Source organism: Drosophila nasuta, chromosome 2R (assembly GCF_023558535.2).
Source record: "Drosophila nasuta strain 15112-1781.00 chromosome 2R, ASM2355853v1, whole genome shotgun sequence".
Taxonomy (NCBI): Eukaryota; Metazoa; Arthropoda; class Insecta; order Diptera; family Drosophilidae; genus Drosophila; species Drosophila nasuta.
Genome location: NC_083456.1, coordinates 13,554,397 through 13,565,569, shown reverse-complemented (window position 1 = coordinate 13,565,569; position 11,173 = coordinate 13,554,397). Strand labels below are relative to the sequence as shown.

At 35.1% G+C, this 11,173-nt stretch overlaps 2 protein-coding genes across 5 annotated transcripts; one reads left to right on the top strand and one right to left on the bottom strand.

The window, feature by feature from the left end:
* Positions 1 to 158: 158 nt before the first annotated feature.
* On the top strand, positions 159 to 1,867 carry LOC132786783 (uncharacterized). 3 transcript variants are annotated; one of them, XM_060793438.1, is made up of 3 exons: positions 159 to 568; positions 636 to 754; positions 820 to 1,867. In XM_060793438.1, exons 1-3 carry the CDS (start codon positions 360 to 362, stop codon positions 1,167 to 1,169), a joined length of 678 nt encoding a protein of 225 aa, XP_060649421.1. In that variant the 5' UTR covers positions 159 to 359; the 3' UTR covers positions 1,170 to 1,867. The 3 variants fall into 3 exon arrangements, 2 of the variants coding, with proteins under 2 accessions (XP_060649421.1, XP_060649420.1); XR_009632480.1 differs by having other exon boundaries at positions 172 to 572; positions 808 to 1,867; XM_060793437.1 differs by having other exon boundaries at positions 180 to 568; positions 808 to 1,867.
* A 1-nt stretch (position 1,868) lies between these two features.
* LOC132786778 (alpha-1,6-mannosyl-glycoprotein 2-beta-N-acetylglucosaminyltransferase) lies at positions 1,869 to 10,870 on the bottom strand. 2 transcript variants are annotated; one of them, XM_060793431.1, is made up of 11 exons: positions 10,217 to 10,870; positions 5,880 to 5,964; positions 5,690 to 5,818; positions 5,495 to 5,626; positions 5,231 to 5,433; positions 4,928 to 5,169; positions 4,727 to 4,872; positions 4,507 to 4,667; positions 3,640 to 4,065; positions 2,630 to 2,844; positions 1,869 to 2,562 (listed from the first exon to the last, which is right to left on the bottom strand). In XM_060793431.1, exons 2-11 carry the CDS (start codon positions 5,893 to 5,895, stop codon positions 2,340 to 2,342), a joined length of 1,893 nt encoding a protein of 630 aa, XP_060649414.1. In that variant the 5' UTR covers positions 5,896 to 5,964; positions 10,217 to 10,870; the 3' UTR covers positions 1,869 to 2,339. The 2 variants fall into 2 exon arrangements, with proteins under 2 accessions (XP_060649414.1, XP_060649416.1); XM_060793433.1 differs by lacking the exon at positions 3,640 to 4,065 and having other exon boundaries at positions 10,217 to 10,866.
* Positions 10,871 to 11,173: the final 303 nt, after the last annotated feature.

Below are 11,173 nucleotides of genomic sequence, written 5' to 3'. Positions count from 1 at the left end.
AACTGAAACTTATGCATGGAATGATGTAAAATCAAACATTTTAATATTTAGGGAGAATGACAAAGTAATGCGACTCGTTGATTTTTAAATTAACATTTTTATTTTCATTCATTATTTTTTCAAAATGTGCTATACTATTTTAAGCAAATAGATTGCCTAAAAATGATTACTAGTTTTTTTTTTATATATACACGAAACTGACTATTAACGCAATTCAACATTTTGTTGTTGTTGACTATTAACGCATTCAAAATTTTGTTGTTCGGGGTGAATGGAGAATTTACCATTCGCACAAAATCACAATCGTTTTAAGGTAAACAAATAAATGTGATAAAGTGGTAAACATTGAATTATTTCAAATGGATTCATCGCGAAAAACAATTATGTGGGTGTCAAAGTATGAGCAAATGCTCTTTGATATGTGGGAGGAAAACATTGGGATATTAAACGGCTCGGAACTAAAGAGTCCAACATTTGTAGAATTCGCTCTAAGGCTGCAAGGAGCTGGCTTTAATGTAGACTGGAAAAAAGTAAGATCAAAGATGGATAACTTGACCAAGCGCTACAAGTACGTATGTATCCAAGCGTTCATTATTATTTTGAGCATAGATTACAACAATGTATACAATTAACAGAGCAGTGGTGCGTGAATTGCGAAAACCTGATGGAAAACGAACCCACTGGAGGCATTTTAAAAGACTTCATAGAATCCTGGGACCCAGAAAGTCGAGAAAAAAATTGCTGAGCAGTACACGTAAGTAATTGATAAAGAGAAATGCCATTATGGTTAATCGATTCATGCTTTAGCTTTTTTAAAAGTCGATGAACAGGTTAATATTGATGCAAATGAAAGTGATGAACTATTAGCGGAAAATTTTGACGCCCTTATAGAAGAGCCGTTGGATCACTCCTATTATACGCAGTTCCAAGAGGAACACGTGGAAGAAAATGAGAATTATTCCACAAACGAATCGGTACCAACAATGAAATTAGAAAAACGTATTGCTGACCCGGTAATGACGCCCTTTGAATCGGCCATGATTGAGGTTGTCAAGCAACGCACCAAAGACTTAAATCAAGCGGCTGCAGAGCGTCTGGAAGTCCTCAATCGTCACTTGAGCAGCACCATAGAGTTTCAAAATAAGATATTGAACATGATGTCAAATTAGACAAAGTACTATATAAGTATAATGAAATATGTTAAGTAAAACACACTGTTTTTTTTATTTGTTGATGGAATAGCTGCGCGTTCAAAAATATGATCGCATTTGAAATAGCGTTTATTATAATTTGATTTTCGTTCAATTAATTGAAAATCCTAATCAGATAAAAGCGCTTTTGACTAACAATTTAAAAATAACAAATTACGTACATAAATGTAATACTTAGATTAAGAGAACTTATGCAAAGACGTTTTGTTCTATTCAACAACAAAAAAAGAGTCACTATTTACACAGGCTTAGGATCTAGAATTAATAATTACTGAAAAGATTCATTCTCTTGTATTTTCCATAGCTATGCGTATTCCTCGGTTCGATCAATTTACTATTTATTTTTTCTTTTATCTTTTCCATCTATTATGTATATTGTTTAGTAGTAGTATTGTATGGGTTTCATATATGACTAGTTTTTACGATCTGCTTCGGCACAAATTGGGGTTTAGTATTGAACATTCAGTTATGTAAGTATAAGTGCATAGGATATACGACTATTACGATTACGATTACGGGGCTTATGTATATATGTATATTCATGTATTGTTTTCATGGAAATTTGGAAAGAATTTATGCTACTGGGGATCGTTCGGCCTTTTCAAATATGGACGGAACCTAAAGAATAAATAATAATAAATTGTAAACGGCACAATGTGAAATTTTCTTAGTTTTTTTTCTTTTTGTTTTTTAAATCATGGCAAGCTTTTTGCCTGTACAAATCTGACTAGAGATTCGGGATTTTGGGGATTGTTTTTGAGTTAGGGTTTTTAAAAAACAATTGTGCAGCATTTTTAAAAAGTTTCCATTATAAAATGTATGCTAGTATATAAGTATAATAATGTATGTACTATATATCTGAGATTACAAATTTGCGTTGATTGCGATTTTGAGTTGAGTAGAAATAATTAGTTAATAGTAGTTATTCAGTTTTGCTTATAAGAGAAGTACTTTCTTGATTTTTGCCTTTACATAATTTAAAATGACACTCTACTAAGCTAATATTTAAAGAACTAAACTAACTAAGCCCTCTTCAGCTTCTTTTTTGGCTGTTTGCTGTTTGTTTCTTGGTTTTTTGTTTTGCTTTTTTTTTTTTGGTGCACTTTATGTGTACTTTAAATCGTCTCTCTATCTCGTTGGCAGCGTCATGTTCATGCAGAGCTCATGATCCCGAAGATCGCCCCAACCGCCGTTGCCCTTGCGCAGCTTCGATTTCTTCAGCAAACTTGGCACCGTCATCATGATGGAGCGGGGAAACAATTGATGCGAATTTCGCGCTATGCGCAAAACGTGCTGCACCTTGGAAATGACTTGATTGGATTCGCAGTTCTTATTCTTATGATGAACCCCGCTGCAAATGCGAGAGAATTGAATAAGTTAAGTGGAATAAATGTTTATACTGATTAGATTGAACTTACCACTCCCCAATGTGGAAGACACGCGGTCCCTTAACTATCATGGCATGCAACTTGCGTTGCAGACACTGCTGCGACACATGCTGCAGTGACCAATCCCAGTTGTAGTCATCGTATGAGCAAAAGTGTTGGGCACACCGTCGTATGCTTCGCCAGGTGGTGCGATTGAAGGCAAAGCCCATGTTGTGCTTGCTGCTAATCCATGGCATTGCCTCCACCTAGTTAGACAAGTAAAGCAAAGGCATCAAATATTTAATCAGTAATTGCAGTTCAAAGAGTTGGCGAATTTTTCTTTGGGGTAAACACATTGAACAGGGGGATAAAAAAGGGGGAAGCATGCAAATTTTAATTTGTTTCAAGTATCAACTAAAACGAGCCAAGACTGTGTGTGGAATCAAAGCATAAATAATACGATTGGCATTAAAAATCAATTTCGTTTATATACAGCAATAGTCCTGCGGAATCAAAACCAAAATGATTCCCAATTAAGTTAACATCAAATGTGTTTTTATGTTTATATCCTTAAAGTATCTTTGATTTTCCTTTTAATCCAGTTAACGATCTAATCTATAAGCCTTTATATTGGGGATTGTGTTGAATACCTTGCGATAATCTTTGACGATGCTGTGCCTATTGACCTTGGCGACGCCTACGCGAGCCCGTACGTGCAACTGCTTGTTGCATGTGTGGCATGCAGAATGAGGAAAACATGCCCAACGAAAAACACACACAGACACACATCACAAATATAACATCAAGAAAAGTAGTAGAACAATTAACACTGAAGAAAGACAGACATGCATTATGCCAAAGCAATTGAAAGAAAATGATTTGGATAAGAAAACGATGGGATCATGCAAAAAAGAAACACTTTCAAAGGAAATTGCAAAACGAGTAAAGAAAAGCAAACATTTTTTTTGTGCTTCACAAACTACGGCAATGATGGGGAAAGTGCTATAGTTTTGATTTCAAATTAGTTTTGATTAGATTATAAGGTCGTTTTTTGGTGCTACCTTCTGATAGACGGAATATAATGACGGCAGGACATGATAGTTCCATGTTTGTGCACCATTTTTATCATTTTGATTTTTATTGCTATTCTCATTATTATTATTGTTGTTGTTGTTGTTGGTGTTAATGTTGGATGTGGCGGTGACAGTGTTTATGTGATTAGTTCTTTTATTCTTATTGTTATTATTATTATTTGAATTGGTTTTGTGGTTGTCTGCGTTATTATCAACGTTGTCAACGGTGTCGCCCACATAGACCTTGACATTCTTTAATGATGTGCTGGATGATTGCGCTGATGAGGACGCACTTAATTGCAGTGAGTTTCTATTATTATTATTGTTATTATTGTTATTATTATTATTGTTCCTATTCGATCCTAATAGACTGTTTGACGAGATCAGCGAGGAAGCATACGATTTTTTGTTAGTCTGCACGAAGTATATAGAGAAGAACGCAGAGAGAGTTATATGATATAATGTGATTAAATACATGACAATTAGTGACAATCGTGTGTTATGTATACAGCAAATATATATATATATATGTGTGTATGTTTGTATGTACACTAGGCTTATATCGGTGTGTCGATGTGTTGTGAATATTTATGATCTAGAAACCTAGTGAAAACAGTTATATATGTATATTGGCATAAGCGTTTAGATTTGCTTTTGTTCAAATCAAAGAACAACTAAATAAAAAGTAAACATAAATTGTACAGATATCGATAATCATATTCATATTGATATTTAAATAGATATTGTATTATTTTTTTTTTAGAAGCAGCTGTTTTGTTTTGTCTTTTGTTTGTTTTCCAATTAACCATTTAGCCAGGCAAAGGATTGCATTTCATTGGTATATTCGATTCTTACCTTGCTGTGATAAGTGTAGTAGTTAAAGGTCTTCAGATAAGTGCCCAGCGACAATATATTGCACTGGGGACACAAGTCTTTGGTGCGCTGCTGCATCATGGCCAGCAAATAGAGGAAATCCTCGGCCACATAATGATCCTCCTCAAGGAATAAAACGAGACCTGCAAACGAAAGGCAAATCAATAAGTGATTCCCAAGTAGTTATTGAAATGAAACAAACCGGTGTGAAAACGTGTGACTTCCAGTTCATTAAAGACTCGATTCGCCTTCCACCACCAATGGTGTTTGGTCTGCGTGAATTTAGCCTCTCGATAATGACCATAAAGATCCGGATACAAAGCATTGTTGCAATTGGTAATTAGAGCTCTGCAAATTAGAATTTCTTTAGTAGAGGTTTGAGACAATCAATAACTATACTTACTGCTCTTTCTTAATGTTTCTGGGACAGTCATTTGGATCCACGCCGGGATACTCATGTGGATGGGTTTGTATTGAATGCGGATAGAAGATCTGCAGCACTTTGCAGAAGTCAATCTGTTGCACCAAATCATTGATGTCATCGTCGTAGTAATCATGCGAGAAGATCAGCAATGTTTTCGAAATGTCACGCGCCTGCGCCAGGCTGACAATCAAATGACGTAGGTAATTGATGCGTGTGTGCACCTGGATAAAGATGATTAATTACTTATTGCCAGACAATGCGCATTGCACAGCTGCTGCCTACCTGTATGACAATTATCACAGAATCATTTTGCAGCGGACCGAATGTGTCCTCGTTTAGCACCAGCTGCATTTCGTTGTATCTGATAATCTGACGCTTAATCTCCGTTATGTTGGGCGGTCGATATGGATCAAAACTGATCGTTGTCGCCGCTGACAAGCCAGCTGTTCCGCTGCCCGCCGAGTTGCTGGCATTCAAAGCGAGTGCTGTAAGAGTTGAGTGTACTTTAATTTAATGTTGAATTAATTACTCTTAAGTTTCGCTTACCTTCTGCCGATGTGCTGTGATTACGCGAATGCGGCGTCAGATATTTGTGCAGCGTGGCTGGCACCATTGACAATATGGCATCCACCGAATCATTGGTCACCGAATCGCCCATCATGGCATCTCGACTGTCCACTAAAAGCGTAGGGATAACAATTAACTTATGTACATAGTTCAGCCACTTTATTTTGTACTTACAGTAGTTAAAATTGTGATACTGCAGCAGGCCAAAGATGCACAGCGCCAGTATGAAAATGCTGCGCATATAAAAATTGTTGCGTTTGCGTCCCATGGCCCCCGTATTGGGCAATGGTATCAGTACACGGCCTACAAAATATATAGTATAGTATATTAAGTACTGGCATCCATCATGGTTGGCAGCACTCACCTCTCATTTTTGACATCTTATCAGCGAGTTGCTGACACTGAGTTGCTACCAAATGCCTACTAAGCAGGCTCTTTTATTTCGCCATCTGAAATTGAAAAGTAATTACATGATAAAACTTTTAGTTAGATAGCGCAATATGTAGACAAGAAATGAGAAAGGACAGATTCGTCAAAATTCATATTAATCACTATTGTTATAAGGTAGTTTTTAGTCAAGCACACTCGTCACTTTTACTTGTTGAGATGTTGATCATGCCAATAGAATTCTGTAACCTTAAAAAAAACTCATCTACAACTCAAGGGGCATTTCATTTTGCCAAATTGCACAACTACAACAATAAACGGAGACTAAACGTGAGTGCTTTCGCGCACTCGTCTGAATAATGTTTGTTCTGCTCGAACAAATAGCAAACGAAGCCGGCTTCGCATCCAAAAGTCATAATGCGCATACGACATGTGGGCATTTCAGTGTGCCTCGGGAATTAGCTTGAAGACTTAAGCTAATGCACAGTCGCAGCTAAAAGTGATGGGGGCAAGCAAGCGGGCAAAGCTGAGGCTGAGGCTGAGTTGGATTGGCCTCTCAGCGACACGTAGTCGAGTCGTGGCGTGTTTTGTCATCCGTCCCGGGATCGCTTTATGGCGTCGAGACGCGAAAAGACGTGCGGGTTTTTTCTTTTTTTTGTAAAGTGGGCGATCGCGGCCTCGCGTCAATTGGCATATAAATAGAATATATATTTGGCGAATGCGATGTTTGACGAAATGCTTATTTCGTTTCTTAGCAGCCCAAGAGTTCGTAATGGATTTTTACAATCGCTATTACCAGGAAATGGGGATTTATTCGATAGAAATATTTTTTATATTTTTAAAGAATTTTTGTGATTTCCTTGAATTATATTATATTCAGGAAAGTAATCATTTTTATTGCTCCGATTGATATAATAGAAATTTTCTTCTTCTTTTCATTCCACGTAGAACTTCTAACTGAGCTTGCCATAATCCCTTCCGTGCTCTGAGTATTACAATAATCTCTACAATGCAACTTGTTCTAGTTTATCAATTCCTCAACTTACAACGTTAATACTACAATATTTATGTAGCATTAAGTTATTTTTATCTATATATATACAATTATTTTTCTTTTTTCTTTCTAGTCTAATAGAGACTAGTATTATTAGTTTTATTAAATTAGTTGTCTGCCTGTGCTTGATATCGCTATGACACAAACATAATAATATATTATTTATAGAAATAGTTCAATTTATTGAAAGAAATACTTTTGATTGATCAGATTATAAAAACACTACTATTTATACGTTAAAATAAAATACAATCTCGTATATTATTTTAAGTTTTTTGATTTATACTTAAACTAAAAATGGCACAAGACTTTTGAATCGCGTGAATTGTGAGTAATGACTGACTTAGTAAATTTAATTTTGAAAAGAGCTGTTTCAAATAATCTGCTCGACGATTATTGACTATCAGCTGCTTATTCATTTATTTTATTTTTTTTTTTATTATCAGCACTTCCAAATAAATGGATCCGCCCCTCTTTCTCCGAATTTAACAATATGAATTTTTGGGAGTAAAATTTAAAATACAATATATAAAAATAATAGTGTACTAACACATTTCGTATGTGTCATTTTATTTTTCGAGTTGAGCTGAATTATCACTAGCATTTTCTTTGGCTTTGCTTCCACGTTCAAATGTTTTGATGTATTCGATTCTTTATATATATTAAATACTTTGAAGATTTTATATAGTAAACCAAAACAGCGAAAAAGTAAAGCCTAAACTGATAACAGAGAACTTGACTCAAGTGATAATCTTAAACAACTTAGCAGCTTTCTTTTAAGCAATTAACCGTGTCGCGTATGAATGACAGACAATGAGAATGACAGACTACAATATAAAAGTATTATAAATGTACAAAGACAAACGTACATAATTAATGAAAGAACAAATATAAATAATAATGTGATGTACGAGTGTAAGCAAACAAATGTTTTGTGTGTATTTAAAGTTTAAACAGTTCTAAAGCTGTCCTCAATAGCGTTGAACACATCTGTTTTTAAATAAACATAAATACATGTGTGTATCCCCATTACTTATTGGTTCTTTATATAAAAACTTCTTAACATTTTTGTGGTAAATTGAATCGACAAACTCCGATGAGCTGACTCGATACACAAGTACATATGGATGGGAAAGCTAACAAGTGCCTAGTCTAAACAGGCTATTCGAATTTTCTGTACTATTAAGTTACGTAAACAGTTTTAAATGTAATGCTAAGAAATCCAGCTTTCAGCTTGGATTTGGTTTGCTTTCAATAAAATGCCCTTAGGATAAGTATTAACATGTCATTTAAGACTTTTATTTAATCTCAAATAATTATTATTTTGAAAAAGTTGAGGCCTTTTTTTTGGTTTTCAATAAAAGTAGACATACTTGTAATTAGGAAAGAAAAACAACCGTACCATAAACATGATAAAATTAAATAATAAACAAGGCATTTAAAAGAAAGTTTGTCAGTAAATATACAAATATAAAATTTCTTAAAATATTGACATATGTCAGATAAAGATTGATTTAATTTGAATAATAAATTAATTATTGGACCTATTTCCTTTAATAAAGTAATTAGGTTAATTACAATTTTGTGTGGTATTTATTGTAAATTGCGGCAACATTATCAGCTAACTGTGAGTCAAATGTTTTTGTTTAAATTGAAATCGGTTAAAGAAATTAATAAGAAATCTGAGTAGTTGCTCATTTCTTAAAAATACACAAAATTTGAGTCACGGTTAAACTTATTAATTGCAAAAATTTATGTGAAAATGAAAAGCAATGTGTTCTCGCATTGGCTTGGGAATGTTATGTATTCAAACTAATTCTAATCAGTATATTTTTTTTTAGTAAGTGGGGAAATTCGGAGAATGAATTCTTAATAAAGCAAGGATTCCTAGGTGTGTACAAAATCCAATCGAGTCACGACAACAAATTTTTTATTTTAATTATTTTTTGCAAACATATATTTGTAAAAGAAACACAATGTTTTGTCACATAGGCTTGGGAATGTTCTAAATTCAAACTATTTGTAAATTTTAGCGTTTTTCCTAGAGGAGTGGTGGAGAAATTTGGAGAATGAATTCGTGACAAACCAAGGTTTTATAGTAATTGTTTTTAGCGATAATGTTCTTGAGAATTGTTTTTTTCTACTAACTGCAACTACAAATATAGGCCCCTTATATATGCCATATTACCATTTTTATCGTTTGTTGTGACAAGGAAATAAATTAGGCACATTCTCGAAGCCAGTAAAAATGCGCAAAAGCGTTAGGAACATAAGGAAATGGATTCAATGAGTCACCGCCCCCTTCAATCTATCAGTTCCTACTCTACCTCCGTCCCTTCTCCTGACGTTATCAAGTAAACCACTTGGGAAACATAAATAAGAAGCCATAAAAATGCATTTGCTCATAAAAGACAAACTCTAATTGATTGTGGGCTCCGCTCTGCCCCTGCTCAAATAATGTCTCCTTCTATCCATTAAATGTCATGGCAACAACAACAAGCATTACAAAAAGAAAAAAAACGCATATTCTTTTTGTATTTCAAGTAGTATATTTTCATTAATGAAATCAATCAATTTCCATATATAGCTGAGAGCAGTATGAGTATCGTATGAAGGGGCAGATACTCGAACTTTTTATTCTGTTATTATTTTAATGGTGGGCGTTGGTGCTAACGCTGACGTTTAGACCAACCCCTGCCCCGCCTCCTCGCTTAAAATGAGCTACCAAAAGTTCAAAGCGCAGTGACGGAAACTATTACACTTGACTTTGAATTTGAACCTTAGACAATGAGATTTGTTTGTTTGTGGATGAAATCGATTCATTCGGTCTCAAGTGCTAAAGTATCAGGTGTTTTTATCGAGGAAGTCAGAGAGTGAGGGGGAAAGATATGTAAACACAATATTCATGTGAAACTGGCAGCAAGCACATTTTATTTATTTTCGTTCGGTGGCTGTTACGAAATACTATAACACAGACACACTACATAACATAACTGTCAAAAGTGCTTGCACAGCAGCACCAGCAAAGACAAAAATGAAAAATCAAAATCAAAATAAACCCAAAATACAAAAGCAATGAGAGCAAAGACAGTGCAAAAACAAATTCGCCGCTTGCTTTTACACTGTTTGTTGTTGTTACTCTGATTTCGCAGCAGCTGCTATAGCTATTGTTGTTGTTGGTACAATTTTTGAGCATTGCGCTAATTTATTGACCGCTGTTGATTGAAATACTGAGGAATAGAGTTGACGTTTTTTTTTACCTTTGGCTAAATTTGCAAGTGCGCAATGTTTTCGTTTTTGCCTCCGTCTCCGCCTCGTCTGTCGTCGGCATCGTTTTGTGTTGTTGTTGTTGTCCAATCGATTTTTCAGACGCCCCAAGACCACCAAGTCAATTTTGCAGCGTAACGTCGTCGTATCAGGAAATTGAGCGCGAATTTCAATTGTTGCTGCTGCTGCTTCTGCTTGGGCGACGTCGTTGATATTACGCCAATTTCAAGCATTTTGCAAGAGACATTTGCTAAATTTGTTTAATTGTGACTTGCTCTTGTTGTTCTCGCTACTATTGTTGCTTGATTTGACTTTGTTGATACTGAGATTCAACACACAGATAGATTTGGATCACATTTATGTACACACATTGTGGCAGGCTGTGGCTGCTGCGGTTATACACACACACTCATACTTGCACACAGGCACACACCTTTGTGTGTTGATTTCGGTGATAAAGTATTGTTATTGCTACATTTCACAAGCCCGTTTTATTTTGATTAGGCTATACGTTTTATGTAAATTAATGTATTCACTTTTCGTTTTCTTTAAAGCACACACGAACAAATTTCACTTGACTCTTCTTATGTAGTAGTAGTTCGTCGTCCGCCGCTCGCCAAATGTATCTTTCGGTGCGCTCTCACGACTGAAATTATATTTGAACAGCTGTGTTGAGATGTTGGATTTTAAGCGCAGAGAGGGGAAATTTCAGCCCAACATTGTTACTGTTGGGCAGCGTGACCGTACTTTCACTTCTCAACTACACTATTTTATGCCGAAAAAATACCAAGATAAACCTAATTGGAACTAGGCGCGATTATTTGAATACATTTATGTTTGGCAGAGGTTGTTTAATTAAAACTAAAAATTTGTAAAAAAAAAATATAATATTGATACAAAACGGAGAATGGCTAACCAATTGCAAATCAAAATCTGTTTTAACAAATAGA

What these genes read in the sequence shown, in the direction of transcription:
- LOC132786778 (XM_060793431.1), bottom strand. An exon ending in GTATCACAATTTTAACTACT is followed by an intron (nt 5,627 to 5,689) that starts GTAAGTACAAAA and finishes CTACGCTTTTAG; the next exon opens with TGGACAGTCGAGATGCCATG. An exon ending in CTGTGATAATTGTCATACAG is followed by an intron (nt 5,170 to 5,230) that starts GTAGGCAGCAGC and finishes ATCTTTATCCAG; the next exon opens with GTGCACACACGCATCAATTA.
- LOC132786783 (XM_060793437.1), top strand. Translation starts at nt 360, where the DNA reads ATGGATTCATCGCGAAAAACAATTATGTGGGTGTCAAAGTATGAGCAA. An exon ending in AACTTGACCAAGCGCTACAA is followed by an intron (nt 569 to 635) that starts GTACGTATGTAT and finishes TACAATTAACAG; the next exon opens with AGCAGTGGTGCGTGAATTGC. An exon ending in AAAATTGCTGAGCAGTACAC is followed by an intron (nt 755 to 807) that starts GTAAGTAATTGA and finishes TTCATGCTTTAG; the next exon opens with CTTTTTTAAAAGTCGATGAA.